Source organism: Nicotiana attenuata, chromosome 6 (genome assembly GCF_001879085.1).
Source record: "Nicotiana attenuata strain UT chromosome 6, NIATTr2, whole genome shotgun sequence".
Classification (NCBI taxonomy): Eukaryota; Viridiplantae; Streptophyta; class Magnoliopsida; order Solanales; family Solanaceae; genus Nicotiana; species Nicotiana attenuata.
In genome coordinates this window covers 91,262,337-91,285,549 of record NC_031994.1, presented here as the reverse complement: position 1 = coordinate 91,285,549, position 23,213 = coordinate 91,262,337, and the positions used below count along the sequence as shown (strand labels likewise).

At 37.2% G+C, this 23,213-nt stretch overlaps 2 protein-coding genes across 2 annotated transcripts in view; one reads left to right on the top strand and one right to left on the bottom strand.

Annotated features, from left to right (window-relative positions):
• Positions 1 to 16,623, top strand: part of LOC109227450 (probable serine/threonine protein kinase IREH1) — a 25,328-nt gene extending 8,705 nt beyond the window's left edge. Inside the window, exons 7-18 of the mRNA XM_019392622.1 lie at positions 6,333 to 6,425; positions 6,502 to 6,642; positions 6,727 to 6,819; positions 8,395 to 8,599; positions 12,198 to 12,283; positions 13,861 to 13,949; positions 14,531 to 14,582; positions 14,688 to 14,744; positions 14,995 to 15,168; positions 15,341 to 15,418; positions 16,062 to 16,249; positions 16,339 to 16,623. Coding sequence (XP_019248167.1) covers positions 6,333 to 6,425; positions 6,502 to 6,642; positions 6,727 to 6,819; positions 8,395 to 8,599; positions 12,198 to 12,283; positions 13,861 to 13,949; positions 14,531 to 14,582; positions 14,688 to 14,744; positions 14,995 to 15,168; positions 15,341 to 15,418; positions 16,062 to 16,145 — 1,152 coding nt within the window. The 3' untranslated portion in view covers positions 16,146 to 16,249; positions 16,339 to 16,623. The remainder of the gene's footprint in view (positions 1 to 6,332; positions 6,426 to 6,501; positions 6,643 to 6,726; positions 6,820 to 8,394; positions 8,600 to 12,197; positions 12,284 to 13,860; positions 13,950 to 14,530; positions 14,583 to 14,687; positions 14,745 to 14,994; positions 15,169 to 15,340; positions 15,419 to 16,061; positions 16,250 to 16,338) is intronic.
• On the bottom strand, positions 18,342 to 22,304 carry LOC109227449 (probable inactive receptor kinase At1g48480). The gene is made up of 2 exons (XM_019392621.1): positions 20,831 to 22,304; positions 18,342 to 19,628 (listed from the first exon to the last, which is right to left on the bottom strand). Exons 1-2 carry the CDS (start codon positions 22,170 to 22,172, stop codon positions 19,027 to 19,029), a joined length of 1,944 nt encoding a protein of 647 aa, XP_019248166.1. The 5' UTR covers positions 22,173 to 22,304; the 3' UTR covers positions 18,342 to 19,026.

Sequence of the window (23,213 nt, the reverse complement as noted above, 5' to 3'; positions counted from 1 at the left end):
GGGAGTCCGGGATCCATTCCATTTTTTCAATATAAGAATTTGACATTAGAGGGATAGCCTAGTTATAAGGACCACCCTCCGCCTTATTAAATAAGAAAAAAGGACCACCTTCCACCTTGGTTCGAGTCTCCAAGGGAACAAATGCGGAAACAGGCTGGCGGATCCTGAGAAGGAACGTTTGAGTGTGGGGTTTTGTCATATATATATAATAGCTTCTTGCTATATATACATTCTTTAATGCTCTTTCTTTTGGATAAGGTATACTCCAGTTATGCTTTTCGTCAAGTTGGATTGTACATATTTTTTCCACCTAGCTTGTGTAAATGTATGATCAGCTAGGTCCTAGAAATAATTTTGTAAGTCTGCTAACTGATTGTTTGAATTGACAGAACAAGTAGTAATACATCTTTACTCGATGTCTCACATGAGCTGGCGGAGGGTTAGACATTAATGTCTAACTTGTTTATACCAAGAGTAAAATACATAAAGGAAGGGGATATGCTACCTTTTCTCCTTGAATCCTTGTTGGTTAAAGATAACATGCCTTGTATTTTTATGAGGTTCACTTTAGTTATAATAGAGGCACGAATATGTGGCCCTATGGAGAACTAAAAAAAACAGTGGGAGTATTACCATACCAGGGTTGGGAGTACTTTTTCCCCTTTACAAAAGATTGTGTACAATTAAGAATTACATTTAATGACATTTTACGAGCCAAAAAAGTACTCCTTGGTTTCATTTTATATGGGGTGTTAACAAGGCACGAAGTTTAACAAAGAAAAACTTTTGACATATACCTAAGTACTTCTAGAACTTGTATTATAAGGCAAAAACTGCAATAAAGTACTTTTAGAACTTGTAGTCTTAGACATACCATGACATTTGACCCTAGGCCTTTGGGACCTTGGTCTAGTGATAAGAGTGCAACACGTTATATGCGGGGCGCACGTCACGAGTTTGAACCATGTCACAGTCAAAAGCCTAGTATTTAAATGGAGAAGCATAGAGGGGCAGACCCATGTTCGCCGAGTTTCGAACCATGCACCACTGGCTCTCGGGGATTTCTCGGTTGTACAAAAAATGTATATGCCGTGACACTTCTATGGCTACAACAGTATGCCATTAAGGGTTTTCATGATCTTATAAAAAAATAGTATGTCATTAAAGGTAAAATGAAAGTTTAAAGTTAAAGGAGTTTCCGTATGTAAAGTGTCATTCTTTTTGGAACAAACCACTTCACTTTCCTCACTAGTATTAAGGGGATAGTAGAGAGCGTAAACCACAGAATTTGCGGTGACAAGTCAAATCCCTTTTGAAGATGTGTTCTCACTTCTCATTGTTGTGGATGGACAATTGCAAAACAATCAAAAGCCTGAAATAAAAAACGTCAGGACATCTCTTGGTCGTGCATACGAACAAAAAGGAATTCAAGGTTGTCAGACTAAATAAAATGATTTAAAGCACATCCTCGCTGCATGAAGTTTCTCTGTATGATGAAAACACATCCCCAGTAGTCACAATCATGCTTCCATATCTGCAAGGAAACTGTAAACTATAAAGTACAGAGACAATAGAGCAGTCTCTCTTATCTTGTATTCAAGAAGTAACAATTATATATACAAGTACATAGAGCCCTAACTATGGAAAGAATCAAAAAGGAAATCCTATAAATTTGTTGTGAATCCCTATAATTATGCCAGCTATATATACTGCATAAGATTATGTCTACATTCATTATCTAACACTCCTCCTCAAGCTGGAGCATAGATACTGATCATGCCCAGCTTGTTACAAAGGTAATCAATTCAAATTCCATTCAACGCCTTTGTGAACAAATCAGCTGGTTGCTCTCCTGTCTTCACGTAGCCAGTGGAGATCAAGTTCTCCGGAATCTTCTCACGAATAAAATGGCAGTCAACCTCAATATGCTTAGTTCTTTCATGATTCACCAGATTTGACGTAATATGGAGGGCAGCTTGATTGTCGCACCAGAGTTTTGCTGGTATTGGATGCTCCAACCCAATTTTAGTCAAAAGATGATGTATCCAAATAATCTCACACGTAGACTGTGACATAGCTCTATACTCGGATTCTGCACTGGATCGAGACACAACACTTTGCTTCTTACTCCTCCATGATACCAGGTTTCCTCCAACAAAGACACAATAACCTGTAGTAGATCTTCTATCAATTTTGGATCCAGCTAGTCAGCATCTGCAAAACAATCAATACGAGTATGATTGTGATTGCTATATAATATGCCAAGTCCAGGAGCTCCTTTCAAGTAACAAAATCTGTTCCAAAGCTGTCCAGTGTTTGACCGAACTGGCTAACAACACTTACCGCAAAAGCAATATCTGGACGAGTCACGGTGAGGTAGTTTAATTTCCCAACTAACCTCCTGTATCTCTCTGGATCGTCAAAAGGATCACCATCATCTTTCATAAGATGCACATTAGGAACCATTGGAGTACTGCAAGGTTTAGCTGCCAACTTTCCCGTTTCTGCAAGTAAGTCAAGAACGTACTTTCTCTAAGACAAAAGAATTCCCTTCTTGCTTCTATTTACTTCTACTCCCAAAAAGTATTTCAACTGGCCCAAGTCCTTTGTATGAAACCTAGTATGCAGAAAAGACTTGAGGGAAGAAATCCCGACATAGTCACTTCCTGTGATAACAATATCATCAACATATGCAACTAGGAGAATAGCGCTGGCTACTGATTTCCGATAGAAGACCGAGTGATTGCACTTACTCATTTTCAGCCCAAACTCCTGAACTACCTCACTGAACTTGCCAAACCAAGCTCGTGGACTCTGCTTCAAGCCATACAAGGACTTCTTCAAATGACAGACTTTCCCGTACTCCCCCCTGAGCAACAAAACCGGGTGGTTGCTCCATATACACTTCCTCCTGAAGATCACCATGAAGGAACGCATTCTTGATATCCAACTGATGTAAAGGCCAATTCTCGGACGCCGCTAGAGAAATAAATAAGCGGACGGAAGTGAGTTTGGAAACCGGGGAGAAGGTGTCAGAGTAATCCGCCCCATAAGTTTGAGCATATCCTTTAGCCACAAGTCTGGCCTTAAGTCTTGCCACAGAACCATCTGGATTAACTTTAACTGTAAAGACCCACTTGCATCCCACTGGTTTCTTTCCCTTTGGTAAATCTACTCGATCCCATGTGTGGTTATCCTCTAAAGCATGTATTTCCTCAAGCATTGCATCAGACCATCCCAGATGATTCAAAGCCTCCTTCACTGTTTTGGGTACAGAGATGAAGTCTAGAGAAGCAATCATAGATCTAGACGTAGAGGATAAGTGGTCATAGGAAACAAAGTTAGCAACAGAATATGTCGATTTGCAAGTACGTGTACCTTTACGAAGAGTAATAGGTAGGTCAAGGTTATCTGGAGGATCATGCAAAGGAGGATCAGATGATAAAGGAACTGGTGCGGGACATGTATCATTTGTCTCTCGCCTCCGCGAATAAACTTGAACAATTGGAGGTCTTGCTAACACAGTTGGAGCAGGTACTGAAGGCACAATAGTCGATTGGTGCACAACAAAAGAACTGAGAGATGGAAGAGTATCTTCTGATTGTTATCTCATAGTACGGGTAACTTGATATACTAGCCACTCATCTTCCTCCCCCTGGCTTGTAGAAACAGGAGATGCATAGAAGAATGGTGTAGTCTCTGAAAATACCACATCAGTTGACTCTAAATATTTGCCAAGCTCATTAGAATAACAACGATACCCCTTCTAAAGGCGAGAATAGCCCAAGAAAACACACTTCAATGCCTTGGGATCCAACTTGGTAAGAGATGGTCGAACATCTCGAACATAACATGTGCTTCCAAACACCTTAGGTTCCACCGGAAATAATGACTTGTTCGGAAAAAGAACACTGTAAGGCACATTACCACCGAGCACAGTAGATGCAATCCGATTAATCAGAAAACAAGCCGTAGAAACCGCATCAGCCCAAAACTGTTTAGGCACCTTTATTTGGAACAAAAGTGCTCGAGTTGTCTCAAGTAGATGCCTATTGTTCCTCTCAGCAACTCCATTTTGAGAGGGTGTATCAACACATGAAGACTGATGTAACATACCATGTTGTCTCATGTAGGACAGAAATAACTCTGACATGTATTCTTTAGCGTTATCACTCCTTAGAGTACGTACCGAAGTATTGAATTGAGTTTTGACTTCAACACAAAAGGCAGAAAAGTGAGTAAACACTTCAGAGCGGCTCTTCATAAAGTAAATCCAACTCATTCGAGAAAAATCATCTACAAAAGTGACAAAATACTTATGCCAAGTTTTAGAAACAACCGGACATGGTCCCCAAACATCAGAATGGACTAAATCAAAAGCTGACTCAGCTCGCTTATTAATCCTTGGACTTAACGAGATGCGATGTTGCAAATCGACATGACTCACAATCCAATGACGAAATATTATGAAACTGAGGACAAAGCTTCTTCAACAAAGGTAGAGAGGGATGTCCCAACCGACAATGTGCTTCAAAAGGAGACACAACACTGGAGCATGCAATAGGCCGTGGCTCCCATTCATCAAGAATGTAGAGATCACCAGATAAATATCCTTTACCAATAACCTGCTTCGTTGTAAGATCTAAAAACAAACAATGATCGGGAAATAACGCAACACAACAATTAAGGTCTTTGGTGATTTTACTAACAGAAATCAAATTGAAGGCCAAGTTTGGTAGGCATAATACAGATGACAGGGTAATAGAAGAAGTTGGTTCGACAGTCCCAGATCCAACACTGCTACAAGTTGACCCATCAGCTACAGTAACCGGAGAGGGTGCTTTGTGTGATCGAAAGCTAGAAAAAATATTTGGATTACCCGTCATGTGATTTGTGGCACCTGAATCAATCACCCATTTATTTGAAGAGGTGAATCTGACCCAGCAAAAGCAACTGAAGAAGATTCCTTAATTAATTTGTGATATTGAAGGAATTTCATAAACTCATATGAAACCAAAATTGTTGAACCAGGAGCTGTAGCATTATTTCCTCCTTGTTTACTATTGGTAGCCATTCTTTTTTCAACTAATAAAATTCTCAAAGTATCAAAACATATGATAGAGAACCCAACAAAAGTTTTACGTGAAGAAATACCAATTGAGCATAATTCTTGACAGAGGAACCAGCAAAATTCCTCAACTATTAAATATACCCCAATATATCTAATACCAAAGATAGATGCTAGTAACCAAAGAATCCACCAAGATAGAATTGAACAAGAACCAGACTTCTCAAAGGCACAATCTAGAGAACAAAAAACACCCACGAATCAGAAGACAAAATAGACCAGCAATGTGTATCAGAAGACAAAATAGACTAGCAAAATCAAAAGCCAAAACAAAATTATAAGCAGTGGGTATCGAGTACCAAACCGATCTAACGAAGCAAATAACTTCAGAAATTGAGACTTATTGGTCAAAACGCATCAGAACTTCACCGGAAATGACTAGGCGATGCCAGAGAAGAAAGTCTGACCTCAAACAGACCACCCACGCGTATTCACATGTTGCCGATACAGTCCCTAGCGGAAACTTCAGCAGGCGCGTGAGCTTCACGCGTGGCCCCTCTGGCTGAATCTGGAATAATGAAAATCTGAGCGGTCTTCCACAGGAAAATGATAAATTTTATTTCCCAAGTCCCAAGAGCTTCTTCCAAAACCAGTCAAATATGGTGACTGGTCACCACCGGTGAGTTTTCTTCCGGCACTACGCCGGCTCTGATACTATGTAAACTATAAAGTACAGAGACAATAGAGCAATCTCTCTTATCTTGTATTCAAGAAGTAACAAGTATATATACAAGTACATAAAGCCCTAACTATGGAAAGAATCAAAAAGGAAATCCTATAAATCGGTTGTGAATCCCTATAATTATGCTAGCTATATATACTGCATAAGATTATGTCTACATTCATTATCTAACAGAAACAAAAAGGAAAATTTGAAACCATCAAGAGAATAGTGGTATCTTTAGGCAATATATTTTGTCAGAGACACACATTTACAAAGTAGGTATAAAGACATGGATATGATTGGCCAGCTTTCTGCTTGATTCTATCAGCTCAAGGAACGGAGATTTCGTGGTTCCCTCATTCTTTCTACTGTATTTATTATGAATATAACATGTTTTGGCTCATAATTATCGAATTTTCAAATTTTGTTCATTATTGGGAAGGATCCATTGTTGCCATTATCCTAATGGGTAAAGTTCTAATCCTGAGTATGCTATAGCATATTTCTTTGTGGCACTCCAACTTACAAGTTTAGTTACAGGTCCTGAAGAAGGCAGATATGATACGCAAGAATGCCGTTGAGAGTATTTTGGCAGAACGTGATATCTTAATATCAGTTCGAAATCCCTTTGTGGTGAGCATGCTGAAGTGGCAAAGAATTTTACTAAAGAAATGATTATACCTTTTTTACTGATTGTATTATGCATTAGGTTCGCTTCTTCTATTCATTTACTTGCCGTGAAAACTTGTACCTTGTGATGGAGTACTTGAACGGTGGGGACCTATATTCATTGCTGAGAAATCTAGGCTGCTTAGATGAAGATGTTGCTCGTGTTTATATAGCTGAAGTTGTGAGTATCTAGGTCTCTGTCTTGCTCTCAAAAGTTTTGCACACTATGGTGAAACACCTAAATCTGAAGTTCTGAGGTGCCCAGGTGCTCGCCCTGGAATACTTGCACTCTCTGCATGTGGTTCATCGGGATCTGAAGCCTGACAATTTGTTGATTGCACATGATGGTCATATCAAGGTAAAACTTGCGCCTGAAATGAACCTTTCTTCATAAAATTATATGTATTATCATATTCCTGGTCTTAGGTGGGCATATTTCATCTATCAGGCTTAGATATAAAGCTTAATAGGTAAAATTTGGTGGCTTTTTTTTTAATCCACCTGGTTTGCTCTTACCCTATATGAGTAACTATTTGTCTGAAATCCAAGTTGTCAGCATCAACTTTCTTAGCCATAGATGTGATTTATAATCCTTTGTTTAATTATGGAATTTCAAGAGTGGACGTGGGCCGGGATTGTAACCATGTTCATATTTTGACCACATATGAGAAAATGAAGGCCAAAATTTTTTAGAAGCACCGTCATTGGTTCTTTTTGTGAGAACTAAAAGCACCTTCATTAGTTTGGCATTTTATTTTTGACGTCCATATTGAGCAAATGGAGGCCAAAATATTAGCCCTTCCGTCCCAATTTATGTGATGGTTATTGATTGGGCACAGAGGTTAAGAAAGATAGAATTCTTTTCTGAAACTGGTGGTCTAGAACATGCTATGAATATTTCTTTGGCTATAAGTCATTTTATTAAGGGTAAAATGGAAGCTTAAAGTAAGTTGTTTCTAAAGCAAAGAAGACAGTGAAAAAAGGAAAGTGTTTCACATAAAATAGGAGAAAGGGAGTAAAAAAAATGAAAAAGGAAAAGCCTAACTTTTTATTTGGATAATAGTTTCAGCAATGTAGAGAAATGCTAGAGCTTCAGTACACCAATGCAGGTTCAGATAATTTTGTTGCAGTAAACATAGTTATTTATTCAAATAAATCTAACTGCAATTCTGAGATGATTACAACAGTGATCCAGATGCCAAAGGAAACCTTGTACTACGATATCAGGAGTTTATATTTGCACAAAAAGGTCAACAGTTTAATGTAAAATAGTTTTGAAAAATACTGCAATAAAGAAATTAGATGGACATCTAGTGTTTAAGTCAAGATGTTCCTTGAGGCCCATGTTAGGGGTTTACAAATCATTCTGCCATTGCTATGTGCCTACTTGTATCCTTATTTTTGTTTGCTTATTTATCTTGGGGCGTATGATCGGTATGCTGATGCTAATGTGTTCCTCCGTAAGTGTAAATCATGGAAGTGTTTCTCATGGTTCATATTGACATAATGACAGAAGTGCAACTTGTCAAATCATGTTGCACATTGTTAATTGCCGTTGTTGTGTAGCAAGCTCATACAAAAACAACTATGCCTCAATCGCAAGCAGCTCATCATGGGATAAAATTACTCTTATTGTATCCCTTGATTTCTTCGCATGCTGTTGAACTTCTTTTCTAGCATTATTAGCTATGTTGCTCGGAGTATCCAAAAATGTTGCCGTACCAGTGTCGGATCCTCCAAAATGCATTATTTTTGGAGGATCCGACACGCACACGACGACATTTTTGAAGAGCCCGAGCAACATAGATTATTGGGGTGTTGTTAGAGCTCGCAGTGGTAAACATGTTGATGACCTATTTGTTTGTGCTTTATGCTTTAAATGACATTAGTTTCATGCTGATGAGTTAGTTTTAATTGGTATAATTTTTTGCAGTTGACAGACTTTGGGCTTTCTAAAGTTGGTCTTATCAATAGCACAGATGACTTGTCTGGTCCAGCAGTCAGTGGGACATCCATGATGGAAGATGATGAATCTCACCTATCTGCATCTGAGCATCAGCAGGAGAGGCGGAACAAACGTTCTGCAGTAGGTACACCAGACTATTTGGCGCCAGAGATCCTTCTGGGAACAGGGCATGGTTTGTATCTATGTTTTTTCAGTCTGTCTTCTTTGACAATGAATAGCTGATTATCCTTGAACATGGCAGATATGCAATCATTTTAAGTGATCAACTTGATAATGTTGTCGAATAAAGTCCCTTTTCCCTTTTCTTCAGAAGTCCCAAGTTCCGGTAAAGAAGGATTGCAGTAGGTTGAGTGTCAGTGTCAAAACTATTCTAATGGTGATCTCTAAATACTGAATTTATTGGGACGTGTCTACCTAGGCACATTTTGGCATGATGATGACATGAGTTGAGCTTATAGAAAGAAGTGAGGATTCATATCACCAACCCCAACTTTGAGTGGGACTGAGGTTTAGTTGCTGTTGTGTGTGTACCTAGGCACGTACGACTCGGCACTTGGGTGTAAATTTAAATATACGAGGAGTTCATTGTGGGAAGGAGCAGAGGCAAGGGTTCTCGCACCATAGAAAGGTGAGGGTGCAAAAAGAGTTAGTCCCACCTTATCAACACCTAGATGTGGTGCTATATATAGGAAACTTTTTGCCTCATAAAGAAGGGCGTAGGAAGCTAACATGACTTTGATTCAGATAAGTAGTTGGAACTCATTGACAAAAAAGTCAATAAAATTGGTGGATTCTTAAAAAGAAAAAGAGTAGTTATTGCGTGTCCGCAAGAGACTAAGTGGACATGAAAAAAATGTTGGGGAGATTGGTTATAAATAATGTTTTAATGGGATAGAGAAGAATAGGAATGTGGGCAGGAACCATTGCAGATCAAGACTTACGGATAAAACTACAGAAGTAAAGAGAATGGATGATAATTCTATTCCATTAAGAGTGTTTTGGAGAGATGAGACAATCAACCTCAATAGTGGCTATGCTCAGCAAATAGAATTAGATGGGAAAACTGGGATTAAATTCTTGGAAGATGCATCTTTGTCCGGAGACATGTGGGTAGATGTAGTTGTGACTAAGTTCATGGAGAGGGTGTCATACTTGTCATTGTTCAAGATTGGAGATAATCATAGCCAAATAGACTTTATATCTTCTGGAAAAAGTGATCGCAAGGATTGTAAGGTTATACTAGGTGAAGTCCTAACCATTCCATATGGCTTGATGCTCTTAGATGTGAAGTGAACGAGTGGACACAAAAAGAGGTGAAGAGTTACTTGGAACCAAAAATTCTATAATGGGCACTTTAGTCCAATACCCGATATCAATCGTTTGATTAGCTAATGAAGGGAGCATGAGATTTAAAAGTTAATGCAGATATCGTGTTGAAGGTGATAACGAGTTGCATTAAGAAAGTAGAAAGTGAAGTTCTACGTGTGTAAAGACATAGAACTCTTAGCCACAAGAATATTCATGGTGAAAAGAGGATGCACAAAGAATTATCAAAGCAAAAAGAGAGCGGTATGGGAAGTTACCAGGATAGAAGTTATAGAAGCCTCCGGAGAATGTGAGATAGCTAAAAGAGATGCTAAGAGGGCAACTGTCGAAGCCGTAGACAACTTGTACCGAAAGTTAGGGATGCGGAGTGCGGAAGAAGAAATGTTATAAGCTAGCATGACTGAGATAGAATGCAATTAAGGACTTGAACCAAGTTGAGTATATTAAAGAGAGTTTTCAGCCACAGTTTTGACCGGAGCACAATAATAACTATGCCTCAGTCGCAAACAAGTTGGGTCAGCTATACGAGGCATTATTGCTACTCTTAAAAAAGAGAGGTAAAGATGTTATTGCGATCAATTTCTCATCACAAATCATGAGAATAACTTTTGAAATATTTTTACATCCATGATTAGAAGAGACCTAAGTTAACTTATAGAATTAGGTCAATTGAAATAAAAGATACCTTGAAAATATGAGGCTTAGGAAAACCTGAAGTCTAAATGGTATCTCTGTAGAGGTTTGGAAGTTCAGCGGAGAGGTCGGAGTAGTATAAGCCGAGCTATTTAATGTTACATTAAGTAACAAGATGTTAAACGAATGGAGAAAGAGTACCTAGTTTTCGATATATAAAAACAGAGGAGATATTCAAAGTTATACCAGCTATCGTAGTGTTAAACTTATGAGTCATACAGTACAACAAAGGAAAAAAAGGTAGAGCAAAGAGTTTGTGAAATTACAAGGGCGGCGTGAACAATTTTGGATTTATACCAGGTAATTTTACAATAGAGTATTTTTTCTCCGAAGGAAGTAACAGCAGACATCATTGTGGTGCCTAAACATTGATGATTCAGATATCTAGACTTGATCTTTTGGGATATGATAGACGAACATGTAAGACAATAAAGTAGGATGACAAAAATAGAGGAATAATACAGAAGTGACATGTGATAGGACATGTCTGGCGAATTGAAATGCAATTTAGAACAGTTGTTGACCCCGAAAATAAGTGCAACGAATTCATAAGATGAATTTCGTAGATTGACGTGCAGTTCTCGTACAAGTTTGAACGAGATTAGAAATGATCAAATATGATGGAAGCTGCAAGTAGCACATCTAGAAGTAAAACGAGAGGTCACATATGCATCAGTTTATAGTAACAATAAATAAGTTAGACTATTGTTAGACTAACTTATTTGCAAACGAGAGGTCACATATGATGATGGAAAACAATAAAAGAAAATAAGTTAGACTAAAAGGAGTGTAGTTGTCTGAAAAAGGATTTGCAATCTCTTGGAATCTATATGGACTTGACAAAAACTTTATGGAAGTAAAAGATTCATATAGGCGATACAGACTTGTTGTGTTAACGCTTAATTGTTGTTACATCTACATTACATTTGACTTTGTCGGTAGTATGTTTCTTTCTATATTGATTAGAAACTTGTATGCTAGAGATAGGTGTTGATTCATAATCTCTGGTTCTATAGAATCCTTAATTTATCTCAAAAGACAAATTACTCAGTATTGGATGCGTTTTCATGATTAGAGCAGATATAGGTATATAATTGATCCAAGTAACTTGGGTTTGATTGATTACTAAAATTGGACATTGTACTGCATAGTTGGGCCTCTAGAATATGGTAGAGACGATATAGGGCATGCGACTTTTGGTCCCTCTAGCCCTCACGTGTGTACGATGGAAAGAGAGAAGTGAAGAGCTTTTTGAAAGGATAAGAATGACTTTGTACATTTGCATAATAGTCTTTTCTTTTGTTTGTTGTTAATTTTGGTGCACCATTTGAACCCTTATTGTATAGAAGATTGGGTGTGTTCTGGAGAGGACCATATTTTTGTACAGGCTCTACTTTTTGGTAGACTGCTTGTATACAAGAGCTTTTCTCACATCAATAAAATCATTTACCTTTTAAAAGAAAGTAGATATGGTACTACGCACTCATGCATGCCATAGAGGTTAAAATTCTTGAAGAGTAACGAGGATGAGTTGGTGGACAGCAGGACAGATTTGAAATTTCTTCCAAATTATTGCTTTTTTTATGGAAATCTGGACATTGAACCTTTATCGAAATAGTCTCGTGTTAGAAGTTTGAATATATGTCTAACCTGGCATTCTTTTAAAACAATTGGATTTGACAGCATTCTTTTTTTTTTTTTTGCGCCTTTCTGTTTGCTATTTAGTTCTTAGGCTACATAATTCTTTTCAGGTTTCACAGCAGATTGGTGGTCTGTGGGTGTTATTCTCTTTGAGTTGATTGTCGGTGTTCCTCCTTTTAATGCAGAGCATCCTCAGGTTAATATGTTGTCTTCTTATTTGTATCTTTAGTCCTTATTCTTCCATGTAGTTTGTTAACGCTTAGGTCTGAAGGAGTTAGTACTGCACCACCCATTTAGCCTTGGATTAGTTTATATATAAAAGAGAAAAGAAAAAAGGCCCCTAATGTTGCTTATGCTTTATATTATGGTGCGTTTAAGTCAACGCAGTTTAGGAGGAATCAAGGAAAAGATATTGACTCCAATCTTGTATTTCAATGAAAGATCGAAAAAGAAAAAGAAAAAAGAAAAAAAAAGGGTTAAGACATTTTAGCTCTTTTATCTGATGTCGAGCAGGTCGATGGATGTAACTAGGAATGGCAATGATGCAGGGCAAGACCTTAGCGGGGCAGGGAAAGGCAAGATTTTAACAGGGCAGGGAGGTTAAAATTTAGTTTTGAAAATCCGTAGCAGGGCAGGACGGGGTCACAGGACCCGCTGAGATTCTGGGCGAGATGCACTGGTTTTAAACTTGGAAGATGCACTGGTTCTGCAATTGCTCTAGGCAGCCAACATACCCAATTGGCCTCCGTATAATTAGTCTAGTTTCAAATTCATTTAATTGATGTTATAATAATAATAATAATAATAATAATAATAATAATAATAATAATAATAATAATTAAAGCTTTATTTTGACGTGGTTTCTCTTTTGGTCTAAGTATACCTTATGGATTTTATACATCGTTTTCAAATAATACGGACTGAGAACATACTGATAATATTGGAGCTATGGTTAGTTATGGGTCTAAAACTTGGCATTAATTAAAAAAGCCGCTGAAGTACATTTTATCTAGATACTGAAGTTAAACATAGCTTTTCAAGAACTTATCCACTGCAGCTTGCAAATTTTGACATTGAATCGATCTAACTGAAAATAAGATGGTCTGACTACACGGTTCAATCTGCATAGTAGCAATCTACAAAAAGTGACCATCTGTCAAGGTATCAATGTCGTTCAACAGTATTGGACAAATGAACAACACAGGAAGGAAACTAGCTGAAAGAAAAAGAGAATATGCAAAGTAAAAAACAAATCGAAAAAATGAAAGAAAACATAAACAGGATAGAGCGGGGCAGGGCAGGGAAAAACTTTGAAAAAAATGTTAATTGGAGCAGGGGAGGTTTTTTTTTTTAGGGGGGGGGGGGTCTTAGCCTTTTAGCCAGTTGAGGCTTGACCCATGCCGCTTCGTCCTGCCCGTTTGCATCCTATATGTAACACTTGATATCTTTGTCAAAAATGTATGTAACACTTGATATACATAGTTTAGTATTTGCAATTTTGATACCTTTATGCTTTTGTGGGATTACACTGGGCCGTTGTTGATACCTTTATACTTTTATCGCTTATAGTAGAAATTCTGTAAGCAGTTCTTTTTTTGATAACATACTCTATGAGCAGTTTCTTTTTTGATAACGTACTATGTGAGATATTTTTTTTTGATAACGTACTCTGAGCATTTTCTCTCCTGTGAGGTACTATATTGATGAGTTTACTGTTTTATGAAGCACTTCTGATGTAATGCTCTTTCTCTTTTTACTTTTTGTCATTTGCAGAAAATATTCGATAATATTCTCAATCGTAAGATACCTTGGCCAGGGGTTCCTGATGAAATGAGCGCTGAAGCACAAGATCTGATTGACCAGTAAGAGAATCATTCTGGTTATTGTTTTAATATCCCATTTTCGTCTTCTTAGTTTTGAGTTGACAGTTCTTTTTCCAAGAGCCTTCATCTAGTAGACAGTTCTCATTTTAACTTCCAGGGTAAGGACATGCAGATGTAAGCTCTATGTTATGTGGCGTGCGTGAATTATAAGGAAATAGTTTTATTGACTTGAGAGAGGGCGTGGATCATTAGAATTTGGTCGACTTTTGACTAAAAAGCATTGTCGGGGATTATTTATGAAAAGATTGTCTATAAATACTCTGAAATCGGTCAACAATCATGACCCTGGAACAGAAGAAGAATCTTACTATGAAAAGGATAATGGTGATAAATATACATTTGGAGTAATCTATTCTGCCAAAAATGAGAACAGGCTGGGTTTTGAACTTATAATTGATGGAGAGTTTATTCTGTAATTTTCAGGTGCAGCTTATAAGATTAGCATCATCAGGCTTTAGTAATTATAAGCTTAGCGTTCGTCTCTTTGTAACTTATCTATTATAGAACTAGTTTGTTACTGTCTCTCAACTTGTGAAAGCTGCTATCATGGTAAATTTCAGGTTACTAACAGAAGATCCTAATCTGAGACTTGGGGCCGGCGGAGCATCAGAGGTGATGTTCTTTTTTCCATCTAACTTTGATATTGACCCTTGTTACCTCTGTCCATTTGAAATCTCGAGAATAAATCTAGAATGACTATGATTCTTTCTTATGCAGGTGAAGCAGCATCCATATTTTAGAGATATTAACTGGGACACACTGGCTAGACAGAAGGTTTGGCCGTGATTATTCATAGAAGTGATTTGTCTTCATTTAACTGTATCTGTACTAGCAAATGGACACTAGTGCCGAAAGGGCCATGAAAAGCATAGCCAACCCCACCTAGTTTTGAATTGAAGCATGCTAACCCCGCCTAGTTCTGAATTGAGGTGTAGTTGTATTATTGTCGTTGTTGCTGTATTAGCAGGTGGTCAATCATATTAGTTCTACTGATTATTGTTGAATATATGCATGTACTTCTCAGGCTGCGTTCGTGCCTGAATCAGAAGGTGCACTGGATACTAGTTACTTCACAAGTCGCTTCTCTTGGAATCCTTCAGATGAACATGTGTATGCAGCTAGTGAGTATGAGGATTCTAGCGATGATGGTAGTGTTAGTGGCAGTAGCAGCTGTCTAGATAATCGCCAAGATGAACCGGTATGTTGATAACAGCCCCCACCCCCACCCCCACCCACCCACCCACCCCAAACACACACACCAAAAAAAAAGGGACTGGTGTATTACCCCTTCATGTATTTAAATTAATTTATTTGGTGGACTCTGTTGATTTTTCATTAAATAGGTGTAACTTAGTTGCAATAATGTGCAGGGTGATGAGTATGCTGGTATTGCAGAATATGAGTCAGGCTCTTCTGTCAACTATCCTTTCAATAACTTCTCATTTAAGGTAATTCCTTGTTTAACAACACTCCATTCATGATTGGCTGCTTTTTGATGGCTGGGTGTTTTCTGGATGAGGGAATACATAAAAATTGACAGGGTATGGCTGGCTACAGCTGTTGGATGCATTCTTAAATCGCTTTAAGAGGATGACATACTGTTTTAATGTTATCTGGATCTTCTTTGATCTTTTTTTCTACCTTTATGCTGCGGTTTGTTGCTTATGATGAGGAGATTACTCAGAGATGGAGCCAGTATTTGAGATTAATGCGTTGGGACTTGCCACCGAACCCATAGCTCGTTTTAGTCATTGGGTTCACAATCAAATATTTATACATATTTAATGGATTTCCTAATACAAACATAGGGTCTAATCAAAGGCTGCTGGATTCGTCCGAGCCTGTATCTTATACTGTATCTCTGCTCCTGAGATTACTAAGTTTGTTTGACTAGTGAACAACTCCTAGTGACTTGTTCTCTCATTTGTTCTTACATTATACTCTCTGCTTTGATTGACCAAATTTTACTTCTCTTTAGTTACATGTGATACTTTGTCTGGCACTTAACAAGAGTTGATGTAAAAAGCCATTCGGCTCATGAATTAGTCCTAACAACTGATACCTCTTTTTTTTTTCACTTTCTTCCAACAGAACCTCTCCCAGCTTGCATCAATCAATTATGATTTGCTTACAAAGGGTTGGAAAGACGATCATCCGTCAAATCATAACGCATAGCCACTGGGAACAGCGGCTGTAGAGTATTCAAACCTCGGTCACTTGGGCTGATAGAATCAAACAGAAGTGGGCCAATCATCCCCCTGTCTTTACACCTTGTAAATGTATGTATATGACTAAGTTTAATGAAATATTTCTAAAGATACTACTATTCTCTTCATTGTTACAGTTTTACATTTTTGTTCCATTGCAGATATAGAAGCAGCTTAAAGATCATGATGGAGACGACTGGGGATGTGTTTTTGTCATACAGAGAAATCTCATGCTGTGAGGTTGTGCTTTGAATCGTTTTATTTATAGTTTGGCAACCTTGTGTTCTCATGCATGGCCATGAGATGCCTTGTGGTTTTTGACTTCAGGCTTTTGATTGTTTTGTAAATGTCCCTCCACAGCAATGAGAACACCTCCTGTTTCGAAAGGGATTTGATTTGTTGCCTCAAATTTTGCTTTTTGCAGTCTCTTCCATTCCTTTGATTCTTCTCTCTTGTGCAAGTATCTGCTAAATCTGCTGTGCTCTCTTGGTGTTGGCTAATAGAATGACTATTTGGCCTTTGACAGTGTAAAATAAAAAGATTTGAAAAGAAAAAAAGGCCTCCTAAAACAGCTAAAATCAATCAACAAGAATCATAAATGATATTGCTACAAAGAGTTGGTACCATAATGTGGTTTTGTTGAGGATACCATATTTCTTTTTGGATGATATAAATTTTAAAAAATAAGCGTTGGTATGGGATAACGACATTAAATAGCTATGCTGTCAGCATAGTCTAAAGAAAATGTTTTTTGAGTTCAAATTGTACTGCAAAGTGTAGGTTACTATTCTAATAATTGGTTTGTCCCATTTTGTGTAAGATGCAACACCTTTTCCTTTTATGACATTAAATAACTATGTTTTCACCATAACTAGTATATGTACCCGCGTAATATTAAATAAAAGTAATATGGGAAAATGCATAAGTAACCCTGACCTATATCCGGATTTCCAACTACACACTTTTTCTTTGCGAAAATTCTATTACCTTCCTAAACTTATTTTAAATGGAATTATTTGCACCCTTAACGCTGACGTGGTAGAATGTTTGTATTTCACTCTCCCAAAGGAGAGTGAGAAGCGAAAAAAAAAATGATTTTCAGATTATCTTTTATTCTTTTTTACCATTTTTTCTTACTTTTTTTTTCCTTTTCCTTTTTGTTTGTCTTTTTTCTTTTACTTTTTTTTTTTCGTTTCTTCTCTAATTCCAGCGGATATTCATTCACCGGCGACTATGTCTAACCGTTTTTCTATTTTCTCTTTTGACACACAAATTAAACTCTCAAAAAGATCTATTCATAAGCAAAGAAATTACACTCAGATTTGGGGGGAAAAATTCATCATCGGAAAATCTTCGCATGCCGGAAAGAAAATGATGTATTGAAATTTTAACTAAAAAAATTTTCGCAGCTTATATTCATTTTTATTTCTTTTGCTCTTCCTCCCACACATAAATTATACTTTCAAGAATATATATATATATATATATATATATATATATATATATATATNTTAAATTTTTATTTTCCTGAATTTGTAGTTTGAATCTAATTTGAAACTCCAACTATCTCGGAGAGTTTGTCCTAATTTTTTGACATGTGTTGAATTGTGAGGATTCCACTTGGCAGCCTATCAAAATTTTGCTTTTGTTATTCTATATAGATAGATTATATTAAGCTTATTTCTAACATGTTAAAATCAGTTGTGCCAAGATCCAAGGAAGATGAGTTTTGATATGTGTCAAAATGTTTGCAATGGTTTGGTCCATCTTCCAAGTGGCCATAATAAGGGCCCGTTTGGCCATAAAATAGATTCCTTTTTGTAAAATTTATTCACATTTTTCGGAATCAGTGTTTGGCCATGAAAATTACAAATTTCACTTGAACTTAAATTTCTAAATGTTTTCAGAATTTAAAAAACTCAAAAAACTGTTTTTTAAAATTTTCACTTCAAAGCACTCACAAGTTTTCAAAAATAGCTCCAAATTGTATTCATATTCAAACTCAATTCTAATTTTCAAATACTGTTTTCAATTTGAAAAATAATTTCATTTTTTCCCGAAATTTAACAGTTTTTATGTCCAAACGCCTACTAAGTGATAGAACTGAATTTTTCTTACTGTAATCGGAAAATACTTCAACATTATGAAAACTTCACATGCCCCACTTTGTCATTGAAAACAACTCTACATCACTGTAATCTTCCTACTGGCTTCAGCATATCCAGAATCACATGCACGCATGCCTCTTATAACTGTCACTGACAGTTAGAAAAAGAAAAGGCAAAAGTAAAAGCTGAAGTACTAATAATTACAGAAAGCATTATCTACCAACAAGAATAAATGGTACAGATATTGGCGCCCCAAAATGAAAATGAAAGGCTCAAGTACAATAGGGACTTTGACAAAAGGGGCCATAATCTGTTAATACAAAATGAAATAAAGACCTCCCTAATAAATAACAAGTTCAATAACAACAACTATATGTCCTCCAATATCTGAATAGTGCGCTCGGACTGTCCGTCCTGCTGAGGGTGAAATGCTGTACTCAACTCAATTGAAAAATTTAATCAAACAGGGAATAATGTAGAACAATACGCTTACCAAGAACTAAAGATTCTAACTTGTCAGGTTTTGGTGAGCGAAGATTTGCATAAAACATCCTAACAAATATGCCTCAGTCCAAATAAGTTTGGGTTGGATACATGAACTCGCTGACCATGTTTCTCCATTTAAATTCATTTCAGACAACAAACAACAAGCTCAATATGCTTAAAAGTTGGCCTCAGTATGATGGTAATGAATCTGATTTTCGTTTAATTACTGCACTTTTCAAGGGACTAAGGACAAATCTAATCTGTTGCATTGACAAGATCAGAGTGTTCACGCAAGGTTGAACGTCGAAGCTCTTCAATCCTCTTAGAGACCTCGGACATTGAAGGTCGATTATCAGGATATTGAGCAGTACAATCTATTGCTAGCTGCAATAGTTGGACCATCTCTTCTTCAGCAGTCTTGTATCTGAGGAGTTCAATATCGAAAACTTCAGAAGGCCATTCCTCGCGAACTACAGATTCAACCCACCTTGGTAAGTCAACACCTTCTTCATTCAAGAGTGCATGAGTAGGTGCTTTCCCAGTTAGAAGTTCTAATAGTAATACTCCAAAGCTATAGACATCTGCCTTTTGGGAAACCTTACGAGGATCTGTTACCTCTGGAGCACGATATCCTGCTACTCGAGTAGGGGAGGATGGCGGTCCAACTAAGTTAGCTAGGCCAAAATCTGAGACTCGTGCTTCGTATGATTTGGTGAGAAGAACATTAGATGATTTAATATTCGCGTGGGAGATATTAGGACCTTGAGAGTGTAGGTAATCGATGCCTTGTGCAATTCCCAGGGCTATACTTGACCTGATTTCCCAATTCAACGGTGTTCTTCCAGCTCCCTTGCTTCCTAGCAAATTAAAGAAATTATAGTGAATAGAGAGAAGGTTACAATACATCAGAAACAGCCTCTCTACCTTCACAAGGTAGGGGTAAGGTCTGCGTACACATTACCTCCCCAGACCCCACCTATGTGATTATAGTGGGCTTGTTGTTATTGTCGTTACAAAAGGTGACAGTACAGCAAACAGCTCATTTCAGCTTCTTAGCTCACTTTAACAAGTTTCAAGTGTTCCACAGGCAAAAAATCTACAAGTTCATACAAGATTCACATGACAGAAAACTAGTCTCTAGTATTCAAAATTCTACTCCTGCTCTAGATAATGAAAAGAACATATAATTGTAGACCCTATTTATGTAGCACTAAGTGAAAGATTATATTGTGCTTGTGCAACTTTCCCCTGTATATGGACAGGTGACCTACAAAATGACCAAAGGTCCTTTGGCTATAATGATATCACTAAAACAAATAAGTACTACTTATAGATTTTAATTACAAACAACTTTAGATTTAACATATTTCCTTATATTTGAAGCATGCTTTACATGATGAAGAGTGAGGGAAATGATAATAAAGAATGCTTAATTCTAGGATCACATTTTCATTGGGTTGAGGGCCCCATAACAGACAAAGCAGGTTACACAGTATGCAACAAGTCAAACTAACTAGTACTCCCCTCCGGTCCACAATAAACGACCATTTTACCTTTAACACACCCATTAAGAAAATATGATGTCCTAGAGAAAAAAGATGTATTAACTAAAATAAACTTAATTAATTGTTACCTTCACACATTGGATGATTGGAATATGTAAAGGGCAAATTTTGAAAAAAATAAAATTAATTACTTCTTGATTATGTAAATGGACACTTATTCTGGACGAAAATAAAAAGATAAAATGGTCACTAATTGTGGACCGGAGGAGTATTTGATATAAAAGACAAATCTTAAATAAGGGTATTTTAGTCAAAACCCCTATAAATTTCTAGGAGCAAGTAACTTTCTTAATCCATGTGCCCGAGCCTAGAACATTAAATATTTTGGACCGGAGGGAGTACAAAAAAAAAATAGAGATTGAACTCTGGTAAGTAGCATGGCTCCAACAAAATATCAAAAGCTGGAATTAAGAACATAGTGTATCTTCAAATATTAAGAGAAATGAAGTGAAAACACCAGATTTTGGCATTAGTGAAGTGTAACTGTAACTTACCATGAAGAAGTGCAGACAAGCTCCCCATTGGCATATAATCATACACAAGAAGTTTCTCCTCTCCACTGTAATAATATGTTCTAAGAGGCACCAAATTCTCATGATTCATTGCTCCAACTATTTCAATTTTTTCCCTGAACTCCTTTTCAGAGATAGCCACATCTTTCAATCTCTTAACAGCAACAATTGTACCTATCTCCAAAACTGCCTTATAAGCTGTTCCAAATGTTCCTTTACCAAGAACCTCAGCAGATGCTTTCAACAAATCCTCCAAACCAAATGCTTTATAATAATCTCCAAAAAACACAAGCTTTTTAGCTCCATTTTCACCAGTATTCAATGCTGCTGCTGCTGCCACTGAATAGCCATTATTTCCACCTCCATTCTCTGATTCCACAATTTGCTTCTCCACTGAAACTTCTGTTTCTGTTTGCTTAATTATAGCAGCCTCAAAAGACCTCATTTTTTTACCATTTTTTGTCCTAAATAATACAAACAAAAGTAACAACAAAACAAGAAATCCCACAACAGAACCAATTACAACACCAGCAACAGCTCCACTGGACAACTTATTTTTCTTAGTTGAATTCCCAATTTCAATTCCAGCAGTAGCTATTGCAGGCTGGGCCCCACCTCCTGGACAAATACCAAGTGGCTTCCCACAGAGTGAATTCCCAAGAAAAACATCCATAGGCATTGACTCCAAACTTCTTGGAACAGAACCATTTAATTTATTAAAAGACACATTAAACTGTTCTAGATTGGTAAACTTTAGTTCAGGTAAAGACCCATAAAAATGGTTCCTTTCGAGAAGAAGTGTTCTCAACCGGGTCAAATTGTTAAACCCGGATGGTATTTCACCGGAAAAGTTGTTGTGAGCAAGGTTTAACCGAACTAAAGAGCGAAGCCCAAAGAGAAAAGAAATTGGGCCGGTAAAATAGTTGCCCTGAACATAAATATTACGAAGCTCAACACATTTGGAAAGATCATAAGGGAGAGGACCCGAAAGGTTGTTGAGACGAAGGCTGAGTGTACGGAGGCGCGTGAGGTTGGAGATGGTGTTCACCGGAAGTTTACCGGAGAGAGCGGAGGCAGGTAGCCGGAGAACGGTGACGCGGTTGTTTTCACATTGTACACCAGCCCAGTTGCATGGGGAGGTGGTGTTGGAAATGTTCCAGAGGAATGTACGACCACCTACGGCGGAACGAAAGGCTAAAAGGGCGGCGCGATCGGTGGTCAGGTCCGACGATGTTGTGGTGAAGATGAGAGTGTGAATGAGGAGGATTAGTAGCAGCATTTTCAGCTTTAGCTGTAGAACCAAGGTAGAATAATTAGGCAGCATTTTGTAGGAGTGAAGAAAAATGTAGTAATACAAGAAAAAGAGTGTTAAAAAAGAAGGAAAAAACCATAGCTGTTAAATCAGCTGCTGATTATGGTCAACTACCGGTTGATGGATTTCATGATTAAATTCAAAAAGACAAAGCGGAGTGTACTGTTTCTGCTCGAGGGTCAGTCTGGCGCTTTTTCTCTGACTTTCTTTTGCGTTTTTTAGGGCCCATTTGGCCATAACAAATTTATTCAATTTTTCCGGAATCAATATTTGTCCACGAAATTTTTAAATTTTACTCGAAGTTGTATTTCGGAATTTTAAATTATTCTTATGTCCAAACGCCCACCTAGTGTGGCTTTTTTTTTCCCCTTTTCTTTGTGTTGTTTTACTCCATCCGTTTCAGTTTAGGTGCCTTAGTTTTGACTAAACATAATAAACAAGAGATAACAGCTAATATACCATCTTCTAGAGCAGAAAATGAATCTATAAATCAACATTAAATATCAAATATTGTTACTCACAATGCAAGAAAAAGAGAATACACGGTGGCGTGATTAGTGAATAACCACATTTTCCTTAGTCATTTTCTTGGTTAAATTAGAACTTCAAGAAACCCTTCTCTGTTCCGTTAATTAGCAATTACAAAGATTTTTTTTCCCCATCTTTTCTGTTTGACTAATTCTCTTTTTATTTCTCTTCTTTTGTTGGTTGATCAAAAGCCATTGTCAATGAGCTAACAAAAGTACGTTCTCACATGGATTGCAGAAGGGTATCATTCTGTCTGTCCAAAAAAGGGATTAAGAATTTACTATATAACCACTCCTCATTTCTTTTCAATTTTTTCCTTTAGCCCCTTAATTTTGATAAATACTCGTCAATGGGGTGGCTGCATGCATGCAGAGTCCAGACTAAGACTATTCATACCCTGTTTCACATTCAACCTGCGCATGATATATACACTAAATCTTACTGTATTAATATACTATAGATAAGTAGTACTCCCTCCGTTCACTTTTACTTGTCCAGTATTTTAAAAATAGATTTTTCACTTTT

Excerpts from the sequence above, each read along its gene's own strand:
- LOC109227449 (XM_019392621.1), bottom strand. The coding sequence starts at position 22,172 with ATGCTGCCTAATTATTCTACCTTGGTTCTACAGCTAAAGCTGAAAATG. Across the intron at positions 19,629-20,830 it reads CTTGTCTGCACTTCTTCATG|GAAGCAAGGGAGCTGGAAGA; the intron begins GTAAGTTACAGT and ends TTAATTTGCTAG.